At 43.5% G+C, this 24,799-nt stretch overlaps 1 protein-coding gene across 4 annotated transcripts in view; it reads left to right on the top strand.

Moving 5' to 3' along the window:
- Positions 1-24,799, top strand: part of MLLT1 (MLLT1 super elongation complex subunit) — a 205,772-nt gene that overhangs the window by 112,303 nt on the left and 68,670 nt on the right. For 3 of the 4 annotated variants that reach the window (XM_044306040.1, XM_044306058.1, XM_044306067.1), the window contains 4 exons: positions 10,210-10,292; positions 10,380-10,523; positions 12,369-12,512; positions 12,628-13,176. In XM_044306040.1, the coding sequence (XP_044161975.1) occupies positions 10,210-10,292; positions 10,380-10,523; positions 12,369-12,512; positions 12,628-13,176 (920 nt within the window). The remainder of the gene's footprint in view (positions 1-10,209; positions 10,293-10,379; positions 10,524-12,368; positions 12,513-12,627; positions 13,177-24,799) is intronic. The other variant, XM_044306049.1, reaches the window with a different exon arrangement.

Raw genomic sequence — 24,799 nt, 5'->3', positions numbered from 1 at the left:
TAAATAACAAAATATATAAATATCATGGACATCACTGCGTCTGAAACTTTTCCAATACGGTGAATGGTGTAATGGAAAAAAGTAGCAAAATGTCTGTTTTGCAATTTTTTCATTGCTTCTCTTACCCCAAAAAATGTATAAAATGTGATCAAAAAGTCACACACTCCAAAATGGTATCAATAAGAACTACAGATCGTCCTGCAAAAAATGAGCCCCCACACAACTCAGTAGACGTAACAATAAAAAAGAAAAACGGGGGTGAACATATGGTAATGTAAAAAAGTTTTAATTTATTTTTACAGTGTTTAGACATGAGAAACCTATACATACCGGTATGTGGTATCGTTGTAATCGTACGGACCCAGAGAATGAAGGGCACAGGTCAGTTTTGCCACAAAGGGAACGCCGTAGGGAGAAAACCTATAAAATGGTTGAGGAACTGCGTTTTATTTTTAATTTTTTCCTAATTCCACCCCATTTGGAATTTTATTTCCAGCTTTCCACTACATTGTATGCCATGGTGGCATTAACCACTTCAGCCCCGCTAGGTGAAACCCCCTTCATGACCAGAGCACTTTTTACACTTCATTTGGTGGTATTTTATTGCTGCTGACATTTTTACTTTTTTTGTTATTAATCAAAATGTAACGATTTTTTTGCAAAAGAAGTGACATTTTTCACTTTCAGCTGTAAAATTTTGCAAAAAAAACGACATCCATATATAAATTTTTCGCCAAATTTATTGTTCTACATGTCTTTGATAAGAAAAAAAATGTTTGGGCAAAAAAAAAAATGGTTTGGGTAAAAGTTATAGCATTTACAAACTATGGTACAAAAATGTGAATTTCCGCTTTTTGAAACAGCTCTGACTTTCTGAGCACCTGTCATGATTCCTGAGGTTCTACAATGCCCAAACAGTAGAAAACCCCCACAAATGACCCCATTTCGGAAAGTAGACACCCTAAGGTATTCGCTGATGGGCAAAGTGAGTTCATAGAACTTTTTATTTTTTGTCACAAGTTAGCGGAAAATGATGATGATTTTATTTTTTTTATTTTTTCTTACAAAGTCTCATATTCCACTAACTTGCGATAAAAAATTCTAGGAACTCACCATGCCCCTCACAGAATACCTTGGGGTGTCTTCTTTCCAAAATGGGGTCACTTGTGGGGTAGTTATACTGCCCTGGCAATTTAGGGGCCCAAATGTGTGAGAAGAACTTTGCAATCAAAATCTGTAAAAAATGACCGGTGAAATCCAAAAGGTGCACTTTGGAATATGTGCCCCTTTGCCCACCTTGGCAGAAAAAAAGTGTGACACATCTGGTATCGCCGTACTCAGGAGAAGTTGGGCAATGTGTTTTGGGGTGTCATTTTACATATACCCATGCTGGGTGAGAAAAATATCTTGGTCAAATGCCAACTTTGTATAAAAAAATGGGAACAGTTGTCTTTTGCCAAGATATTTCTCTCACCCAGCATGGGTATATGTAAAATGACACCCCAAAACACATTCCCCAACTTCTCCTGAGTACGGCGATACCAGATGTGTCACACTTTTTTTCTGCCAAGGTGGGCAAAGGGGCACATATTCCAAAGTGCACCTTTTGGATTTCACCGGTCATTTTTTACAGATTTTGATTGCAAAGTTCTTCTCACACATTTGGGCCCCTAAATTGCCAGGGCAGTATAACTACGCCACAAGTGACCCCATTTTGGAAAGACACCCCAAGGTATTCCGTGAGGGGCATGGCGAGTTCCTAGAATTTTTTATTTTTTGTCGCAAGTTAGTGGAATATGAGACTTTTGTAAGGAAAGAAGAAAAAAAAAGAAAAATCATCATTTTCCGCTAACTTGTGACATAAAATAAAAAATTCTAGGAACTCGCCGTGCCCCTCACGGAATACCTTGGGGTGTCTTCTTTCCAAAATGGGGTCACTTGTGGCGTAGTTATACTGCCCTGGCAATTTAGGGGCCCAAATGTGTAAGAAGTACCTTGCAATCAAAATGTGTAAAAAATGGCCTGCGAAATCCGAAAGGTGCACTTTGGAATATGTGCCCCTTTGCCCACCTTGGCTGCAAAAAAGTGTCACACATGTGGTATCGCCGTACTCGGGAGAAGTTGGGCAATGTGTTTTGGGGGGTCATTTTACATATACCCATGCTGGGTGAGAGAAATATCTTGGCAAAAGACAACTGTTCCCATTTTTTTATACAAAGTTGGCATTTGACCAAGATATTTTTCTCACCCAGCATGGGTATATGTAAAATGACACCCCAAAACACATTCCCCAACTTCTCCTGAGTACGGCGATACCACATGTGTGACACTTTTTTGCAGCCTAGATGCGCAAAGGGGCCCAAATTCCTTTTAGGAGGGCATTTTTAGACATTTGGATCCCAGACTTCTTCTCACACTTTCGGGCCCCTAAAAAGCCAGGGCAGTATAAATACCCCACATGTGACCCCACTTTGGAAAGAAGACACCCCAAGGTATTCAATGAGGGGCATAGCGAGTTCTTAGAATTTTTTATTTTTTTGCATAAGTTAGCGGATATTGATTTATTTTTTTTTTTTCTCACAAAGTCTCACTTTCCGCTAACTTAGGACAAAAATTTCAATCTCAATATGCCCCTCACGGAATACCTTGGGGTGTCTTCTTTCCGAAATGGGGTCACATGTGGGGTATTTATACTGCCCTGGCTTTTTAGGGGCCCTAAAGCGTGAGAAGAAGTCTGGAATATAAATGTCTAAAAATGTTTACGCATTTGGATTCCGTGAGGGGTATGGTGCGTCCATGTGAGATTTTATTTTTTGACACAAGTTAGTAGAATATGAGACTTTGGCTCCATTCAGACGTCCGTATAATTTTTACGGATCCATGGATCGGATCCACAAAACACATGCGGACGTCTGAATGGAGCCTTACAGGGGGGTTATCAATGACAGGGGGTGATCAGGGTGATCACCCCCCCCCTGTCACTGATCACCCCCCCTGTAAGGCTCCATTCAGACATCCGCATGATTTTTTACGGATCCATGGATCGGATCCACAAAACACATGCGGACGTCTGAATGGAGCCTTACAGGGGGGGTTATCAATGACAGGGGGTGATCAGGGTGATCACCCCCCTGTCACTGATCACCCCCCCTGTAAGGCTCCATTCAGACATCCGCATGATTTTTTACGGATCCATGGATCGGATCCACAAAACACATGCGGACGTCTGAATGGAGCCTTACAGGGGGGTTATCAATGACAGGGGGTGATCAGGGTGATCACCCCCCTGTCACTGATCACCCCCCCCCCTGTAAGGCTCCATTCAGACATCCGCATGATTATTTACGGATCCATGGATACATGGATCGGATCCACAAAACACATGCGGATGTCTGAATGGAGCCTTACAGGGGGGTTATCAATGACAGGGGGTGATCAGGGTGATCACCCCCGTGTCACTGATCACCCCCCCCCCCCCCCCCCTGTAAGGCTCCATTGAGACATCCGCATGATTTTTTACGGATCCATGGATCCATGGATCGGATCCACAAAACACATGCGGACGTCTGAATGGAGCCTTACAGGGGGGTTATCAATGACAGGGGGTGATCAGGGTGATCACCCCCCTGTCACTGATCACCCCCCCTGTAAGGCTCCATTCAGACATCCGCATGATTTTTACGGATCCATGGATAGGATCCACAAAACACATGCGGACGTCTGAATGGAGCCTTACAGGGGGGTGATCAATGACGGGGGGTGATCAGGGAGTGTATATGGGTGATCACCCGCCTGTCATTGATCACCCCCCTGTAAGGCTCCATTCAGACATCCGTATGCTTTTTGCGGATCCGATCCATGTATCCGTGGATCCGTAAAAATCATACGGACGTCTGAACGGAGCCTGACAGGGGGGTGATCAATGACAGGGCGGTGATCAATGACAGGGGGGTGATCAAGGAGTTTATATGGGGTGATCATGGGTTTATAAGGGGTTAATAAGTGACGGGGGGGGGGGGGGGGGGGTTAGTGTAGTGTGGTGTTTGGTGCGACTGTACTGAGCTACCTGAGTCCTCTGGTGGTCGATCCTAACAAAAGGGACCACCAGAGGACCAGGTAGGAGGTATATTAGACGCTGTTATGAAAACGGCGTCTAATATACCTGTTAGGGGTTAAAAAATTCGGATCTCCAGCCTGCCAGCGAGCGATCGCCGCTGGCAGGCTGGCGATCCACTCGCTTACCTTCCGTTCCTGTGAGCGCGCGCGCCTGTGTGCGTGCGTTCACAGGAAATCTCGGCTCTCGCGGGAGGACGCGTATATGCGTCCACCCAGAAGAGCCGGACCGCTGGCAGGACGCAATCCTGCGTACGGCGGTCCTGAGGTGGTTAAAGTACAACTTGTCCTGCAAAAAAACAAGCCATTATATGGATATTTGAACGGAAAAATAAAACAAGTTAAGCCTCCAGGAAGATGAGGAAGAAAAATGAAAACAGAAAAAAGAAAAAGAAAATTCTTGATTTTTTTTTTTTAAATTGCTTCTGTAATTCTATGCGTTATAAAATTCCCAAAAAATAAAATGGCATTTAAAGAGTGATCATTTTAAATTTAGATGGATCCAGCGCCTTGAATTAAAACATAACTTTTGTTCAGGTCAGATTAAAAACTCCATAGTGTCCCTTCCAAGGGGCTGGATCCCTCTAAATTTGAAATTAAAGCTGTTCTTCACACCAGATCTCATCCGTGCAGCCCTTTTTTTGCTACTTAGGGCTCGTTCACATGACCGTATGGCTTTGAGTGTTTTGCGGTCCGTTTTTAACAGATCCTTTTTTTTTTTTTTTTGGTTTTAGTAGGGTTTCCAGTTCCATTTTTCCGTATGGCATATACAGTATACAGTAATTATATAGAACATCAATAGATGGTTCAGCAAAAACGGAATAGATATGGATACAGAGTATTTTTATTTATTTTTTTATTTATTTTTTGGCGGACCCATATGTTTTGAAACTATTCCATATCAGTAATGCATAATATGAATAGACCAGGCAGAGTGCTGGGGTACAAGACACCAGAAACATTTGCTAAATCGCGCAGTGCAAAGGCATTTTTAGGAGTTCGTGACATATCGGGGCTCTCTATGGGGCTGCCAGGAAGCCCAGTGAAGTCACCGACACTGATGGGCGGGTTTTAGCGCTGCCCTAGCCAGGAAAATGGCTAGGGCAGTGCTAACGCCCGCCCATCAGAGCCGGTGACGTCACTGAACACACTGCCAGGCGGAAGCATCCTGCCACTATAAACCAGTATGTTTCCCATAACCATTTATATTTAACCGTTTCAGGACCTTCCCATATTTCACCTTAAGGACCAGGCTATTTTTTGGAAATTTGGCATGTCTCTATGTGGTAATATCTTCGGAACACTTTTACTTATCCAAGCCATTCTGAGGTTGTTTTCTCGTGACACATTGTACTTCGTGATAGTGGTAAATTTCATTCAATATTTTTCATCTTTATAAAAAAATAAATATAAATTTACCAAAAAAGGAAAAATTCGCTAATTTAAATTTCTCTGCTTATAAAACAGATAGTTATGCCTCATAAAATAGTTATTACGTTACATTTCCCGTATGTCTACTTTATTATTGGATCATTTTGTGAATGCCATTTTATTTTTGGCGACTTTAGTAGGCTTATAAGTTTAGAAGCAAATTTTAAAATTTTCTGAAAATTTCCAAAACCCACTTTTTTTTAAGGATAAAGTAACTGTTAGGGCTCATGCACACAAACATATTTTCTTTCCGTGTCCGTTCCGTTTTTTGTTTCTTTTTGCGGACTGTATGCAGAACTATTTACTTCAATGTGTCCGCAGAAAAAAACAGAAGTTACTCCGTGTGTATTCCATTTCCGTTCCGCAAAAAAATAGAACATGACCTATTAGGTTTCATTTACACGTCCGCAAATGTTTTGCGGTCCGCAAGTTGCAGACCGTACATGCCAGGCACTTAATAGAAATGCCTTTTCTTGTCTGTGTCTGCAGACAAGAATAGGACAGGTTCTATTTTTTTGCGAAATGGAAGTGCGGATGCGGACAGTACACTGTGTGATGTCCGCATATTTTCCGGCTGCACTGAAAATGAATAGGACCTATTCTTGCGGACGTGGGAATGGACCCTTATTGTCCGCGTTACGGACAACAATAGTACAGCTCTATGAAGGGCCCACTGTTCTGTTCTGCAAAGTACGGAATGCACGCAGATGTCATCCGTGTTTTTTGCGGACCGCAAAATGCATACGGTTGTGTGCATGAGCTCTTAGGCTTACATAATAGAAACCACCCATAAATGGCTCTATTTTAGAAACTACACCCCTCAAGGTATTCAAAACTGATTTTTCAAATGTTGTTAATCCTTAGGTGTTCCACAAGAATTAAAGGAAAAAAGTAGATGAAATTTCAAAATTTCACTTTTTTGGGCAGATTTTCCATTTTTTCCCCATGGTTTTCCAGTAACAAAGCAAGGGTTAACAGCCAAACAAAACTCAATATTTATTACTGTGATTCTGTAGTTTACAGAAACACCCCATTTGTGATCGTAAACTGCTGTACGGGCACACGGCAGGGCACAGAAGAAAAGGAGCGCCGTATGGTTTTTGGAAGGCAGATTTCACTGGGATAAATTTTATGTTGCCATGTCACATTTGCACCCCTAGAGTAGAAACTCCAAAAAAGTGACCCCATTTTGGAAACTATGCAATAAGGTGGCAGTTATGTTGGTACTATTTTAGGGTACATATGATTTTTGGTTTCTCTATATGAAACTTTGTCAGGCAAGGTAACAAAAAATAGCTGTTTTGGCACAGTTTTTATTTTGTTTTTCAGTGTTCATCTGACAAGTTAGATTATGTGCTATTTTTATAGAGCAGGTTGTTACAGACGCGACAATACCAAATGTGACTACATTTTTGGGTTGTTTCAGTTTTACATAATAAAGCATTTAAAAAAATTATATATTTGTGTCTCGATATTCTGAAAGCCATAGTTTATTTTAATTATTCTTATGTAGGGGCTCATTTTTTATTTTTTTTGGGGATGAGATGATTGATTGGTACTATTATAGGGTGCGTATGACTTTTTGATCGCTTGGTATTACACTTACACTGGTATTACACTTCTTATGTAAGGTGACAAAAAAACCTTTTGACAGTTTTTTTTATACAGTGTTCATCTGAGGGGTTAGGTCATGTGATATTTTTATACAGCAGGTTGTTACAGACATGGCAATGCCTAATGTATGTACTTTTTTTTTTATTAAAGGGGTTGCCCGAGTTATATTTTTGTTCTTTGTATGTTACTAACTAATCCAATTAACAACTTTACCATGCACTTACTGCATCTGTAGTTTGCTCCTTTATCAGATTTCATGACCTGTGATGTCAGCTTCTCTCCCTGCTCTGATTTTTTTTGTGCACAAGCCTGAGAGCAGATATGAGTCTGTACACAAAACGTTACTGTGCTGGCCACGCTCCCCTGCACTGGCTGAGCTTCTGCTCTCTGCCCTGTCTCTCCTTCCCACTGGATACTTCAGGAAAGATTAACCCCTTCAGGAGCACAGACACAGGGCTTAAGGCTTTACTGAGTAGCTGCAGGCAGTGAGGAGACAAATGCTGGGCACAGAAGCTGACAAAGGAGTTCTGCAGAGCATTGCACAAGAACAGGTAGGGAGAAGATCCTGTGTGTATCAGCAGTGTCATTGTACAGCTGGGACTTATTGTTGCAGGTAAGGCTACTTTCACACTAGCGTTCGGCTGTCCGCTCGTGAGCTCCGTTTGAAGGGGCTCACGAGCGGACCCGAACGCTTCCGTCCAGCCCTGATGCAGTCTGAATGGATGCGGATCCGCTCAGACTGCATCAGTCTGGCGGCGTTCAGCCTCCGCTCAGCAGGCGGACACCTGAACGCTGCTTGCAGCGTTCGAGTGTCCGCCTGGCCGTGCGAAGGGGTGCGGATCCGTCCAGACTTACAATGTAAGTCAATGGGCACGGATCCGTTTGAAGATGCCACAATATGGCTCAATCTTCACTCGGATCCGTTCCCCATTGACTTTACATTTGAAAGTCTGGACGGATCCGTCTGAGGCTATTTTCACACTTAGCTTTTATATGCCAATATAATGCAGACGGATCCGTTCTGAACGGAGCCTCCGTCTGCATTATTATGATCGGATCCGTTCAGAACGGATCCGATCGAACGCTAGTGTGAAAGTAGCCTAAACAAAGGCCCCCGACGAGAACCAGGGACATGAGCAAATAGATTTTATTAATTTTTTTATAACCTAAAACTTGCTTGGCTTAGTTATATATTGCTGCCCATCTGATTTAGGCCCCATGCACACAGCCGTGTTTAACAGCCGTGTGCGGGCCGTGGAACCGCGGCCTGGATCCCTCCTGAGAGCAGGAGCGCACGGCGTCACTGGTTGCTATGACGCCGTTCTCCCTGCTGCCGCCGCAATACAGTAATACACTGGTATGATCTATACCAGTGTATTACTGTACTGTGCCGGCAGCAGGGAGCGCACGGCGTCATAGCAACCAGTGACGCCGTGCGCTCCTGCTCTCAGGAGGGATCCAGGCCGCGGTTCCACGGCCCGCACACGGCTATGAAACACGGCCGTGTGCATGGGGCCTTACAGTGATAGATAGATATATTATACATTTTTTATTTTATTTTTTTAAACTCTGACAACCGTTTTACACAATAAAAGCATTTTTGCCCGATTTGTTTTATGTAGGGACTCATTCTTTGTGGGATGAGGTGAATATTTGGTACTATTTTGGGGGGCATACTCCTTTTTGATTGCTTGGGGTTGCACTTTTTGTGATGTAAGGTGACCCAAAAAAAATAATTTTTGTTTTAGCAGTTTTTATTTTATTTTTTTTCTACGGCGTTTAGGTGAGGGGGTGGAGCATGTGATATTTTTATTGAGCCTGACGCGACAATACCCAATATAAAAAAAAGTATCTTCTTTTTTTATTACAATTTTTGTGTGTTTTTTTTTATTTTTTGTCTATGAAAACCACTTTTTTTCCCACTCTGTGTGACTTCAACTTCTGGGGTCTGATCCCCTATGCAATGCTTTAATTTATTGCCTGCCAGCTTTTATGCTGACAGCATGCCTGTGAGACAGAGCCTAAGGGGCTGGTTCTCACGGGCTTCCGTAAAAGGCAAGCCCTGATGCCTATGGAAGGCATCGGGCTGCCTTCTCTGCCATTGGGTCACTGCAGCGCGTGGACCCGATGGGGAAGCGGAGGGAACTTGTATGCTTTAACCACAGTATTCCAAGGGTTAATACGCCGATTTTAGTGTTTTCACTGATGCCAGCGTATGCAGCAGGGGCCCAGCTGTCAATGACTGCTGGGTCCGTGCCGCTGATCAGTGAGGCGCAGCTCTTGCACAGCCCGATCAGCCCGCCGTGAGTCCTCTAGGGGTTTAAATAAACATTCTTGAGGGCAGTGAAGAGAGAAATCGTATCAAATGCACAGGGGAGCACCGCGGTTATGTCAGTTGGCGTTAAGGATCCATCTTATTTTGGGCTTTCAGAACTGGGCTTTTTTTTTTTTTTTTTTTTATTAACTCTGTTTGAAGAGCAATAACTAGCACTTAGGGTCCATTCACACGTCCTCAAAATGCATCCAGATCCGTTCTGCTATTTTGCAGAATGGGTTCTGACCCATTCATTTTAAAGGGTGCTGTCCGCATCCGCACTTCCGTTCCACAGCCCTGCAAAAAAAATAGAACATGTCCTATTCTTGTTCGCAGACACAGACAAGAAAAGGCATTTCTATTAAAGTGCCGGACATGTGCGGTCCGCAAAATGCAGAACGCACATGGCTGGTGTCCGAGTTTTGCGGCTCCACAATCTGCGGACCGCAAAACACTTGCGGACGTGTGAATGGACCCTTACCTGTGACAGACAGATAAATCAGTGCTAAAGGGTTAAACCTGTCCTGGTCACTAATGAAATGTTGTGGTATTTGCATCAGGACACTGATCCGCATGCTTGTAGTTAATCGCAATATGACCAGAAGCTTTTGAAAAGGTCCATGCACTGCTCCATGCGTGCAGGAGTTAATGAAATAAAAAGCTTATGTTTACTTTGCCACTTATTATAGTAGTCGTGTTGATCATGTAATGTTTTCTGATTCTCTTTCCTTTGGTAGTATGTAAGGAACCGCCATATAAAGTGGAAGAATCTGGATATGCTGGCTTTATTTTACCTATTGAAGTGTATTTTAAAAACAAGGTAAAATGTGTATCTCTAGAGTTTCATTCTCATTGTAGGTTTGACTTTGGAACCTGTTACTAATGTATTATTGTACTTGTTCTGCAGGAAGAACCAAAAAAAGTATGTTTTACATATGATTTGTTTCTGAATCTTGAGGGAAATCCACCAGTAAACCATTTACGCTGTGAGAAATTGACTTTCAACAATCCTACCAAGGAGTTTCTCAGGAAGTTGGTGAAAGCTGGAGGGGTGAGCACATATAGTTAAAATGGCTGTGTGCTGTATTACGAAGGTGTAAACACTAGTGAAGTTGTGTTTCGTGTGAAGAGGCCTTGGTCATATTGAGCCAGACTAAAAAACCCTTTTATGAAACACACATATTCACCCCCATATTAATTTGAATGTAGTCTTTTATGTCTGTCAGGGCTCCAGATGGCAACAAGACTATTGTAGTCTAGTCGCCATTTGCGCCTAGACCCTCGGCTGCTCTTCCGCTTTCACACAGGAGTTAAACTGACATGGCACGCACTGCTGTCAGTGTGTGCCATGTTCTTCTCAGCAGTACAGGGAAGGAGCAGGCAGTTTCTCCCCCCTATACCGCTGCTGCCACCAATGGGCTGATTGCAGGGAGAAGGAGGGGAGGGGCTGTGGCCGCTGTGCCACCAATTAATATAGTTTATGCCTGAATATAAACACAGGCTGCGCTGCGGGTGCCGGCCTTATCCCATACCCGGCACCCAGCCGTCTATGACTGCGCGCTGCGATCCGCTGCTATTAACCCCTCAGGTGCGGCGGATCGCAACGTGCAGTCATAGAAGCTGGGTGCCGGGTATGGTATATGGCCGGCACCTGCAGCCTGCATTTGTATTCAGGCATAAAATATATTCATTGGTGGCACAGTGCACTGCAACCCCCGAACCCCAGTATTATAAAGTACTGTATAATCATTGGTGGCTCAGTGCGACACCCCCCTCCCTTCCCCCTCAACCCAAGTATTATAAAGTATAATCATTGGTGGTGCAGTGTGCCCCCATTCCCCCCCCCCCAGTATTATAACTATTATAATCATTGGTGGCAGTGGCCACAGGGTCCCCTCTCGCCTCCTCATTGGTGGTGCAGTGGCAGCTTCTGATCTGAGCCCCAGCAGTGTAATCCTGGGGCTCTGATCGGTTACCATGGCAGCTAGGATGCTACTGAAGCCCTGGCTGCCATAGTCAGCTCCCTGCTGTTGTGTGAACAGAGCACAGGGCAGCAGGGAGAGTGTGAAGTCCTATTCACCCTGATGGATCTCTATTAGGGTGAATAGGACAAGGGATCAAAAGATCCCAGGTTCTAGACCCTAAGGTGGGAAATAGTTATTAAATAAAAAGGTAAAAAATAAATAAATTATTAAGTTTAAATCACCCCCTTTCCCAATTTTACATATAAAATATATAAACAATAAATAAATATTACATATCGCCACACCCAAAAAAGTGCGAACTATTAAAATATTGAAAAATATTTCCTTTGGGGTGAACACCGAAACAGGGGGAAAAAAAACATGCAACTTCCCATTTTTTTAGTTACCTTGTCGCGACAAAAATTGGGATCGGACTGTTCTATTATGGTCCAGACGTTCCATAAAATGTGGAATGCATGTGGCTTTTATGGTGGTTTATTTTTTTTCCACGTGGTATTGAGTATCGCAATACTTTTTTATGGTATCGACATAGAGTAAAAATTTTGGTATCATGACAACCCTAGGTAAGACTTTATTTTACCTTATTTATTTTATTATACCATAATTATATGTATTTTAAATACGGCGACAATTTTTCAGGTTAGGAGCCAATGGCTCCTTGATATTATTATTATTATTTTTTATTTTTTTTTAGTCTGGAGCCCTGTCTGTAAAAGCCTGTAGGGTAATATAAATTGCTAAGTTTAATTATTGCATCCTTAAATCTAAAAACAACAGCTATGTCCAAGTATTCATGCAAAATAGACCTACCAGAGTCTTTATTATACCTGTATTTCACCAGAAATGTAAAAATAAATTGAGTATGTTCTAAAAAAATTCTATTACCTAGAAACATATTATTTCATACACAGGAGTTTAATTTTCAGGTAATGGTCATGCCAGAAGGAGCAGAGACTTTATCAAGACCAAGCCCTGACTATCCCATGTTGCCAACAATCCCCCTCTCTGCATTTTCAGACCCAAAGAAGGCCAAACCATCATCATATGGATCAAAGGTTAGTCTTTCACAATACACAGCAAACTGAAAAAAAATAAAAAAAAGACAAAATAACAATGTTAATTAATGATACAAAGTATGCGGTTTTCTACACTGCTTATAACATTTTGCAGGATGGCAATAAAGAAAGTAGCAAAACATCAAAACCCCACAAAGTTACAAAAGAGCACAGGGAGCGAATGAGGAAAGACTCGGAAAGCAAAAGTAAAGAAAGTGATATTGGCAAACAAGTTAAGGAGTCCTCTTCTTCCAGAAAACCAGCAGAGAACAAACCTCCCAAGGAAGACAAAGCACCTATTAAAGTAGCCTTTAAGGAACAAAAATTAGCGTTAAAAGATCCTAAGACGGAATATATGTCTCCGAAAGGTGGTCCTTCGGAGCCCAAACCTTCAAGCAAAAGACCACCAAATATAGACTCTCCTAAATCCACTAGCAAGAAGCTGAAAAAAGGCAACTCCAAAGCACTTGCAGCTTCTGGAACTTCCCCTCGGGGTCCTCCTAACCCAAGTAACACTGTCGCCACCAACTCGTCCTTTACAGAAAAGAAAATGGTTAAGGAGAAACCAGGGAACAAAACTGATCGGAGCAAACCAGATACTGATGTGAAGAAGTCAGTAGAAGATGACGGTTCGAACTCTGATGAGCGGTCATCAAAATCAGAGGTATTTCTGTCCTATATTTCTTTCCTGAATGAGATGTTACATTAACAGTCTTTTAATTAGGTTTTTTTTTTCAGTGAAAACATTCAGTGATGATAAAATATGTAAAGGTCTGAGCTGAACTCAAAAGTATTTACACAGTGTATTAGCTAAACTGTCCTTCAGTCCTTCTGCTCACAGCAGAGCCATATACAGTAGGCTGTACAGAGGCACACAGTGTCTTTGTGGCTCCTTACCACAAGGCTGTAGTTATGTGGTACCATATGATTTTCCTTATGATACCATATTACAAGATGGCCTTCCCTAGCATCATTGATTGCAGAGTATGATATCTTCACAATGGGGTATCCAGTGGAGCATGACAGAATTTTTCCTGTTAGTCTTAGGCTACTTTCACACTTGGAGCAGGATGGATCCGACAGGCTGTTCACCCTGTCGGATCCATCCTTCCGCTATTTCGCCGTGCTGCCGGACCGCCGCTCCGTCCCCTTTGACTATAATGGGGACGGGGACGGATCTCCGGCGCATCACGGCAGTGCACGGCGAAAGGCCGCCGGACTAAAAGTCCTGCATGTCTGACTTTTTAGTCCGGCGGCCTCTCACCGCGAACTGCCATACTGCGCCGGAGCTACGCCCTGTCCCTATTATACTCAATGAGGACGGAGCGGCGGCATGGCGAAACAGCAGAAGGTCGGATCCGACAGGGTGAACAGCCTGTTGGATCCGTCCTGCCGCAAGTGTGAAAGTACCCTTGCCAAATCCAACAGAAAAAGACTCCCATGTAAAAACAGAGGCATGGAATTTTTATACTACAGTTTTTCCACGCATGCACTATCTGTGTGCGTGCTGCAGAGCACAAATCAGTAGTGTGCTCAGTAGCAGCTGCACATTCTTTTTTTCATCTATTTCATTTTATGTTTCCGTGTGTCGTAAAAAAAATATCAACAGTATCCCGCCCCTTTAACCGTGACCTCCACAGTGGCCGTCCGTTTAAGAGACTGTATGACTGAATATTTGAGGACCTGCGAACAGCTAAAACCTGTGATCAGTTGTTATGGCAACCTGAAGTAGGACCTGTGAGCTTCAATTAGCTAATAAAGGACATGTGTCCGTGTTATTGGCGGTTCAGATTTAAGTGAAAGACTAGCTGGCTTCTATTGGCTAATGTAGGTAATTTTTGGGGAACATCTCAGGAACGGTAAGTCCTAGAGAGCTCAGACCGGTCTAAACCTTCCCGGGCACCTGATGTACCTGTGTGCCAAATTTGGTGAAGATCGTTCCAGTCCTTTGGTCGCACATAAAGAATGTCCAGGCAGACGTCTAGACAGACAAACTCATTTTTATATATATGAGAGTAGCAGAATGACCCGGCTTCGCACAGGTATATTTAATCTATTTAATTTTATATTTCCGTGTGTCATAAAAAAAAAGATATCAACAGTTTTCCCCATAACGGTGACCTCTACATTGCCCGCCCCTTTAACATTGACCTCCACAGTGGCCGCCTCTTTTTAACATTGACCTCCACAATGCTGGCCCCTTTAACAGTGACCAACCATTTAACAGTGACCTCCATACTGCCTGCCCTGTCTCTTTAACGGTGAGCTCCACAGCGCCCAGCCATTTAATAGTGGCCCCTGCCCCCCATGCATTTAGCAGTGTAGTTGTGACATCATATGAATAAATATTAAAGGACCTGCGAACTGCTAAAACCTGTGATCAGTTATGGCAACATTGAGTAGGACCTACGAGTTCTATTGGCTAATAAGGGATGTGACCATGTAAGTGTCAGTTTGTATTTAAGTGAAAGGCTTGCTGGCTTCTATTGGCTAATGTAGGTAATTTTTGGGGGGGAATATATCAGGAACGGTAAGTCCTAGATAGCTCAGACCCGGTCTAAAACCTTCCCGGACACCTGATGTACCTGTGTGCCAAATTTGGTGAAGATCGTTCCAGTCCTTTGGTCGTGCATAAAGAATATCCAGGCAGACATCTAGACAGAAAGAAACTATATATATATATATATATATATATATATATATATATATATATATATATATATATATATATATATATATATATATATATAGTGTGTGTATGTGTATATATATATATAATGTGTGTGTGTATGTGTGTATATATATATATATATTTCTCTTATACCTATATATAATGTTATATATAGTGGGATGCGAAAGTTTGGGCAACCTTGTTAATCGTCATGATTTTTCCCCTCCCCCACGACAGCACCACTGAGAGATGGCTCCGCCTCCATGGACAGGAAACCTGTAGCATAAAAAGGTGGAGCCACTCTCCCACCTCAGTGAGGTTTCCTGTCCCTGGAGCAGGAGACGTGTAGCTGTTCTTTTATACAGGGACCCATGCTTTGGAAATCCTAGGAAAGCCTAGAGAGCCATGGGTCACGCCAGCCTTACCGGGTATGCCACCTGAGGGACGGGGGTTGGTCCGGGCCAGCTGCCGATCCTAGGCCTGAAGACACCGGTCCCTCAAAGGAGAGGCCCGGATGTTGCCACGATGCAGGGCGGCAGGGGGAAACGTGCCAGAGGGCGGCCATCCCTGACGTGCACCCAGGGAGGACTGCGGGCGAATGCCAGTGCAGTGGAGCACGTCGGAGCGCCAAACCGGAAGTCGCAGGAATGGGTTTCAGTTAAGACGTGCGTTCCACTGACGACTTCCGGTTCAGGCCAGAAATATAATGTGCCTTATGCGTTCCAGCACCCGGAACACAGTCTGAGGAGAACGCGGAGGCGGCTGTGCTCTCATTTGGGGCTTTAGACGGCCAGGTTTTTTTCCACAGTCTTTCTTTTCAGAGGACAGTGAGAGAAGATTGCTGCATCTAGAGGCGCTCCCAGGGAACATGTGGAACTCTCAGAGGAGAGGTGCTGTTCCCTGTGGCATATTGATTTCTTTTTTCCTCTATACCTCCAGGGATATCATGGAGGAGGAGAAAAGACCAGAGGAAACGGAATCAGAAAAGCAGCCGGTATAGGAGATGCTTCTGATGGGGTAAGACACAGAGCTTTTATGAAATCACTGATGTGTCCCCTTGTTTCTATTATTGGTTTGTAGATGGCAGCTAAGAAAGCCACATCCAAGAAAAAGAATAAGGAATGCGCATTGTGTGGATGCCCCTTGTCCACTTCCTATAGCAAAAAGTTATGCCAGGATTGTATTGAGAAGACCCTGGCGGAGGAATCCCCTAATTTTATGAGGGGCATTAGAAGTCTCATTAAGGCAGAGGTTAAGGAGTCCCTTAAAACATCAAAGAGATCGGTAGACAGAACGGAGTCAGAGCCAGAGTCTATTAGCGAGGATGATAGGGACGACAGGTCAGAGGATTCATCCTTCGCGGAGGAAGAACAAGAGAAAAAGTTCCTGTTTCCAGTGTCCGGTACGGAAAAGTTGTTAAAGACAATTAGAGCTACGTTAGAGCTGGAGGACGTCAGGGAAGATAGGTCCGTGGCTGACGCAGTCTTTGAGGGACTACGTGAAAAAAAGAGAAGATGTTTTCCCTTACATAAGATTGTATCGGCCCTGATAGAAAGGGAGTGGAAGAAGCCTGACGAGAAGGCCTTCGTTAGTAAAAATTTGAAAATAAAATACCCCTTTGAGGAGGAGGCTACTACTTCATGGGATAAGGCACCAAAATTGGATGTGGCCATTTCTAAAGTGTCTAGAAGATATTCATTGCCGTTCGACGATATGGGATTTTTGAAGGACCCTCTGAACAAAAAGATAGACTCTTGCCTCAGGAATACTTGGGAAGCATCTACTGCCTCCTAGACTCAATATAGCAGCAACTGTTACAGCTAGATCCTTAGCCTTATGGCTAGAAAGGTTAGAAGGTCAGTTAAGGGATAAGTGCCCTAGAGATCAGATCTTAAATTCTCTGCCGACCTTACAGAAAGCCGTGGATTTTCTGGCAGATGCCTCTGTGGAGGCAGTTCGACTAGCAGTCAGGGACAGTTCTTATTCGCAGTTTAGACCTTACAGACGTCCCTTTCAGAATGTCCCCAGATCTCAGGGAAGAAGACAGCCGGGAGATAGAGATCAGTTTCCCAGGCCCAGGGGGTCAGGAGGTAGAGGTTTCACGTTTGGAGGTTCCTCCTCCTCTCAGAAGGACAAACTTTTAAAAAAATGACGCCAGACTACAGGTAGGAGGGAGACTAAGGTTCTTTCCCTCTGCCTGGAGAGAGGTCGCAGGAGAGTGGGTAACCAACATTGTAACAGAGGGCTTAAGGCTGCAGCTCCAGAGTCATTGTCCTCAGAGGTTCGTGGTGACAAAAGAATCCAGAAAGTTGTCAGAGGAGGTAGATCAACTGTTAGGGAAAAGTGTGTTGGTTCCGGTACCAAAGGCAGAACAGGGAGTGGGGTTCTACTCTACTCTGTTCTTGGTCAAAAAGCCGGACGGATCCTACCGATTATAAATTTGAAACATTTGAACAAATACCTAGTGATAAAAAAGTTCAAGATGGAGACCATAAAATCTGCGACTCATTTAGTTTTTCAGGGTTGCTTCATGGCGGTGGTGGATTTAAAAGATGCATATCTACATATCCCGATGCATCCTCTTTTTCAGAAATTCCTAAGGGTAGCGTTTACAGAGGGCAACGGTATCAGACACCATCAGTTTCAGGCTATGCCCTGCGGCCTATCTACAGCTCCGAGAACCTTTACCAAGGTGATGGCGGAGGTAGCGTCCTTCATTCGAAAGGAGGATATCTTGTTCCTACCTTATCTAGACCAGTGTTTCCCAACCATTGTGCCTCCAGCTGTTGCAAAACTACAACTCCCAGCATGCCTGGACAGCCTTTGGCTGTGCGGGTATGCTGGGAGTTGTAGTTTTGCAACAGCTGGAGGCACACTGGTTGGGAAACACTGATCTAGACGACCTCTTGATTATTGCAAAATCGCAGGAAACATGTCAAAAATCGGTCCAAACAGTGATTCGGAACCTGGAGCATCTGGGTTGGATGATGAATTAAAAAAAAATCCAGGTTGGAACCCAGCACAAGCCAGATATTTCTGGGACTTCGGTTGGACTCTGTGCGACAAGACTTTTCTTCCAGCGGAGAAGATAGTAAAAATCCAGAACGAAGCCCGGAGGGCCCAGGAGAACCCGAGGATGTCAGTCCGAAAGGCAATGTCATTGCTAGGGTTAATGACTGCCTGTATTCCAGCAGTCCGCTGGGCTCAATTTCATTTGAGAATATTACAGTGGGAAATTTTGAATTGGACTAAACAAAAAGAGATGACCTTAGACTCTCAGATATGTCTGAGCCAAAGGACTCTGATCTCCCTCAGTTGGTGGTTGGAGGTAGGAAACTTAGACCAGGATATCCCGTGGAATTACTCCAATCCAGTAGTAATCACTACAGACGCCAGCCCTTGGGGATGGGGTGCACATTTCCGAGGTCAGTTGAGGCAGGGAATCTGGTCCCCGTTGCAGAGACAGTTCTCGTGCAACAGGAAAGAATTGAGGGCAGTATTGTTGGCTTTACGGACAGCCCTTCCAGAACTCCAGCACCAGCATGTCAGAGTAATGTCGGACAACAGAACAGTAGTATCGTACCTGAACCGCCAGGGAGGTACCAGATTCCCATCTTTAATGAGGGAGGCAGAGATGATATTCTCGGAGTTCGAGGAGAAATTAACCCACATATCTGCTCTACACATAAGGGGGAAAGAAAATGTCCAGGCCGACTTCCTAAGCCGTCACCGTTTAAAGCAGGGGGAGTGGTCCCTAGACCCGTCTATATTTGCAAAAATTGTGGATCTATGGGGTGTACCGGAAATAGATCTATTTGCCACCAGGGAGAACAGGCAGGTAGGAAGATTTTGCTCCCTCAGTCCCTTCGAATCCCCATATGGGGTGGATGCCTTCCTCCTGGAATGGAAATTCCATCTGGGATATGCCTTTCCTCCTCTTCAGCTCCTACCCAGAGTTCTCAGAAAGATAAGGGAAGAAAGGTCAGACATGATAGTCATCGCCCCCTTTTGGCCAAGGAGAGCCTGGTTCTCTCTTCTCAGATCCATGTCGATAGCGGAACCGTGGGTTCTTCCCGACATTCCGAACCTCCTGAGGCAGGGTCCAGTAATGCATCCAGAAATAGGATCCTTACATCTTACGGCATGGAGATTGAGAGGGTGCACCTGATTAGGAAAGGCTTCTCGGAAGCCCTGACCTCCACCATTCTTAGTAGCAGATAGAAGGTGACTAATACTATTTATGCAAGAATATGGAAGAGATTCCTTTCCTTTTCAGGTCTCTCAGGCTTAAGTGGTAGAAGCCTGGCCATGGTTCCCTGGATAGTCAGGTTCTTCAAGGCAGTTGATAGGGTTGCACCTGTTAGGGCCCCCAGGTTTCCCTCCTGGGACTTAAACTTAGTCTTAAAAGCTTTGACCAGTCCCCCCTTTGAGCCTATTGGGGAGTGTTCTATTAAAAATCTTACATTGAAGTTGGTTATGTTAATAGCATTAACTTCAGCACGTAGAGTTAGCGAGCTTCAGGCACTGTCTATCAACTCCCTGTTTGTCCATACGTGAGGATAGAGTAATTCTTAGACCAGATCCAAAGTTCATCCCCAAGGTACCTTCTAAGACTAACAGGTTGCAGGAAATCGTCTTGCCAGTCTTTTTTCCAGACCCAAAATCTGAGGAAGAAGATAGATGGCACTAATTGGATGGAAGAAGGTGCCTGATCCAGTACCTGGAGAGATCAAAGGATTGGAGAAAATCCTCTTCCTTTTTAGTGTTATACGCTGGGGCTCGAAAAGGTAATACTGCCTCCAAAAGTACCATCGCTAGGTGGATACGAGAGCTTATTTCCCTAGCCTACTCTTGTTCTGTTCTTTCTCCTCCACTGTCCTTGAAGGCTCACTCTACTAGGGCAATGTCTACCTCCTGGGCAGAGAGGTCTAACGTCTCTATTGACCAGATCTGCAGGGCGGCCATGTGGGCTTCTCCCTCTACCTTCTAAAGGCACTATAGACTTCAGCTCGACTCTATTTCTGACCTCCTTTTTGGTACTAAGGTGTTAGAAGTGGTCACCCTCCCTTGAATTCTACGTAATCTCTCTCAGTGGTCCTTTCGTGGGGGAGGGGAAAAATGATGATTACACTTACCAGTAATCAGATTTTCCTGACCCCACGACAACACCCGTCTAATTCCCTCCCTAAGGTGGTGGTTGGTGGAAAAATTCACGTGGTGTGATGACAAAAAATAAAATAAGAATACTTATATATTGTGTTAACCTAAAGGGGAGTCCCTCTCTCATGCTCTGTAAACCCACTGAGGTGGGAGAGTGGCTCCACCTTTTTATGCTACAGGTTTCCTGTCCATGGAGGCGGAGCCATCTCTCAGTGGTGCTGTCGTGGGGTCAGGAAAATCTGATTACCGGTAAGTGTAATCATCATTTTCCTGTAAAAATCGTTGGTGGTTACGATATAAAATGCCAGTTAAATATATCATACAGGAGACACACACAGTGATATTTGAGAAGTGAAATGAAGTTTATTGGATTTACAGAAAGTGTGCTAAAATTGTTTAAACAAAATTAGGCAGGTGCATAAATTTGGGCACTGTTGTAATTTTATTGATTCCAAAACCTTTTAGAACTAATTATTGGAACTCAAATTGGCTTGGTAAGCTCAGTGACCCCTGACCTACATACACAGGTGAATCCAATTATGAGAGAGTATTTAAGGGGGTCAATTGTAAGTTTCCCTCCTCTTTTAATTTTCTCTGAAGAGTAGCAACATGGGGGTCTCAAAACAACTCTCAAATGACCTGAAGACAAAGATTGTTCACCATCATGGCTTAGGGGAAGGATACAGAAAGCTGTCTCAGAGATTTTAGCTGCCTGTTTCCACAGTTAGGAACATATTGAGGAAATGGAAGACCACAGGCTCAGTTCAAGTTAAGGCTCGAAGTAACAGACCAAGTAAAATCTCGGCTAGACAGAAGCGTTGAATGGTGAGAACAGTCAGAGTCAACCCACAGACCAGCACCAAAGACCTACAACATCATCTTGCTGCAGATGGAGTCACTGTGCATCGTTCAACCATTCGGCGCACTTTACACAAGGAGATGCTGTATGCGAGAGTGATGCAGAGGAAGACTTTTCTCCGCCCACAGCACAAAAAGTGCCGCTTGAGGTGGGCTAAAGCACATTTGGACAAGCCAGCTTAATTTTGGAATAAGGTGCTGTGGACTGATGAAACTACAATTGAGTTATTTGGCCATAACAAGGGGCGTTATGCATGGAGGAAAAAGAACACAGCATTCCAAGAAAAAACACCTGCTACCTACAGTAAAATATGGTGGTGGTTCCATCATGCTGTGGGGCTGTGTGGCCAGTGCAGGGACTGGGAATCTTGTCAAAGTTAAGGGATGCATGGATTCTACTCAGTATCGGATTCTGGAGACCAATGTCCAGGAATCAGTGACAAAGCTGAAGCTGCGCCGGGGCTGGATCTTTCAACAAGACAACGACCCTAAACACTGCTCAAAATCCACTAAGGCATTTATGCAGAGGAACAAGTACAATGTTCTGGAATGGTCATCTCAGTCCCCAGACCTGAATATAATTGAAAATCTGTGGTGTGACTTTAAGAGAGCTGTCCATGCTCGGAAGCCATCAAACCTGAATGAACTAAAGATGTTTTGTAAAGAGGAATGGTCCAAAATACCTTCAACCGGAATCCAGACTCTCATTGGAACCTACAGGAAGCGTTTAGAGGCTGTAATTTCTGCAAATGGTGGATCTACTAAATATTGATTTAATTTCTCTTTTGTGGTGCCCAAATTTATGCACCTGCCTAATTTTGTTTAAACAATTATAGCACACTTTCTGTAAATCCAATAAACTTCATTTCACTTCTCAAATATCACTGTGTGTGTCTCCTATATGATATATTCAACTGACATTTCTTATCGTAACAACCAACGATTTATACAGTAAAATCATGACGATTAACAAGGTTGCCCAAACTTTGGCATTTTCGCATTTGTGTGTGTGTGTGTGTGTGTGTGTGTATATATATATATATATATATATATATATATATATATATATATATATATATATATATATATATATATATATATATGGACTGCACTCCAAATTGTGATGACAATCCAAGCTGTTTTATTCACCCATAGTATGGCAAATCTTGCGACGTGTCAGCTCATACGAGCCTTCCTCAAGCATAGAGATAGTGAAAGTGAAGACTTATAAAGCATTTACAAAAACGTGTCTCTCCCATCAGGGTGTGGTTACAATTAATTTAAATTACAGACACATGATACAAATATAAGGTGCATATTTCCAAAGTGACTAGCGTCATACGTTCCATAATAATAGGATACAATCCCCTTTATATAGAACAAGACATATACAAAACATGATTCCAATTAGAATAATAAAATAGTGACAACATATTGGATAAGGATCATAGAAATGAAAACAAGGAAAGCCATGGAGCCCACATATACCGTCATGTTCCATGAGCGTCTTATCTCCTCAGTGCGCATGCCCAGAATGACATCATCGTGTGAGTCACAATTTGACGATCGTGCGCATGTGTTCTGCAAGGTTTTCACTTGTTAACGCCATTTTACTTAAGGGAGAATTGCCCGTTCACATTCATCACATAGATGATAACTAGACATATTTACTCAAAGCAGTGACTGTAAAACGGAACAAATCGAAAGTATATAGTGAACAGCAGTAGGGATCTCCTACAGGAGCCAGTATCAGGACCGGGACCCCAACCTCTCGGAAGGGATACCGGTCCATGGGGCCGTATATGTCGGAGGGGGACATCTCCATGAACCCCGCCGACAACCGTAGCCCATTTACTGGTAGAAAAAGCGGTCATAGAGGGGTTATCCCTCACCATTACAGTAACATAATCGCACTATGGATTGATTTACATGTCTGGAATAGCGCATAGAAGAGAGGACGCTGTAGTCGGTACTTGGCTGCATCTCTTCCAACAGGTTTAAAGTTCAGGGATCCACATCCAATACTGTGAAGATTAAAAAAAAATTCTAAAAAGGCAAAAAGAAATGGATACGTTAAGTTCCGAATTTACATTCTGTTGCATTTGTAGTTACGCATAATTCTTTTACAAATCTCCTGCACTATAATATGTGTAGGGGAAAAGCATCACATACATGCAAGGGAAGCAGGAGCGTGCAACAGATCAACAGGCACCTACCTAAACTCAGCATTTAAACCCCTAGGGTGCAAGCTATCCAAATCATATATCCATCGCAACTCTCTCTTTTTCAGGATTGCTAAACGGTCCCCACCTCTTCTGGGGAGCGCCACATGATCCACAATCCAGCATCTTAGATCCCGCTCAGTGTGCCCAAGGGATCCAAAATGTCTGGAAACTGGTAGATCAACACGTTTTTTTCTTATTGAATTCCTATGGTTGTTCAATCTCGGTTTTAATTCTGTGGACGTTTCACCAATATATATCAAGTTGCAAGGGCATGCCAACACATAAATTACATATGATGATGCGCAATTCAAGTGAAATTTGATGGAATATTCCTTATGTGTGGAGGGATGTATAAAGGACCTGGATTTGCATATATAGCGGCAATTGACGCAATTGAGACAAGGATAACATCCAAGTCCCAAGTGCGACAATGTTCGCTGTACGCTGATTTTCTTGGGGCCAACATCCGCTTTAACTAGATGATCTTTGATGTTTTTACTTTTCCGATATGATAGAAGGGGAGGAGACTTAAATGCTTGTCCTTGAGGATACGTCCCATCTCCACACTGCACTCGGAGTATGTGGACATGAAAGGTATCCTCCGGATCCTTTTAGAAGCAGTTGATGTCTTTTTGCATTATCACGTAAAATCCAATTTTTTGGGGCATCTAGTAATCCATGGGGATACCCCCGCTCCCTAAATTTACCTGCCATCATTTCCAACGTACTCGTTAGCTCGTTCTGATCCGATACAATGCGTTTTGCACGCAGGAATTGAGTGTGGGAGGTGTTTGACTAAACTACGGGGGTGATTGCTTTCATACCGCAGAATTGTATTCCTGTCAGTTGACTTGACATAAAGGCCTGTGTTAATCGAACCATCGACCAGTCTAACATTAGTATCCAAAAAGGACAGTTGTGTCTTGAAATAAGTCACAGTATATTGAATATCAGAGTCAATGCTATTCAAATATGTATGGAACTCAACCAATTGTGGTTCTGTGCCTGACCACAGGAGGAAGACGTCATCTATGTACCGCCACCACCCAACAACATGTTGAAAGTGGTGGGATACATAGATGAAGTCCTCCTCCATGTGCTGCATGTAGATATTTGCGTACGTTGGGGCCACATTGGACCGCAACGCCACGTTTTTGACTAAAAAAGGTATCTTGAAACAGAAAATAATTTCCAAAATTAATTTCAACAGGACATTAATAAAATGCTTTGCATGTTGTGTTATGGACGAGTCATCCAAATATTTATTGACAGCGGAAATGCCCTTCTCGTGTCCTATTGACGTGTACAAAGCTACAACGTCAAAGGACACGAGAGTGACAGTCCGCAAGCCAGTAGTATCCACCGCTCTCAGT

This window comes from Bufo gargarizans, chromosome 1 (genome assembly GCF_014858855.1).
Source record: "Bufo gargarizans isolate SCDJY-AF-19 chromosome 1, ASM1485885v1, whole genome shotgun sequence".
In the NCBI taxonomy this organism is placed as follows: domain Eukaryota; kingdom Metazoa; phylum Chordata; class Amphibia; order Anura; family Bufonidae; genus Bufo; species Bufo gargarizans.
This window is presented reverse-complemented; position numbering and strand designations above follow the sequence as displayed.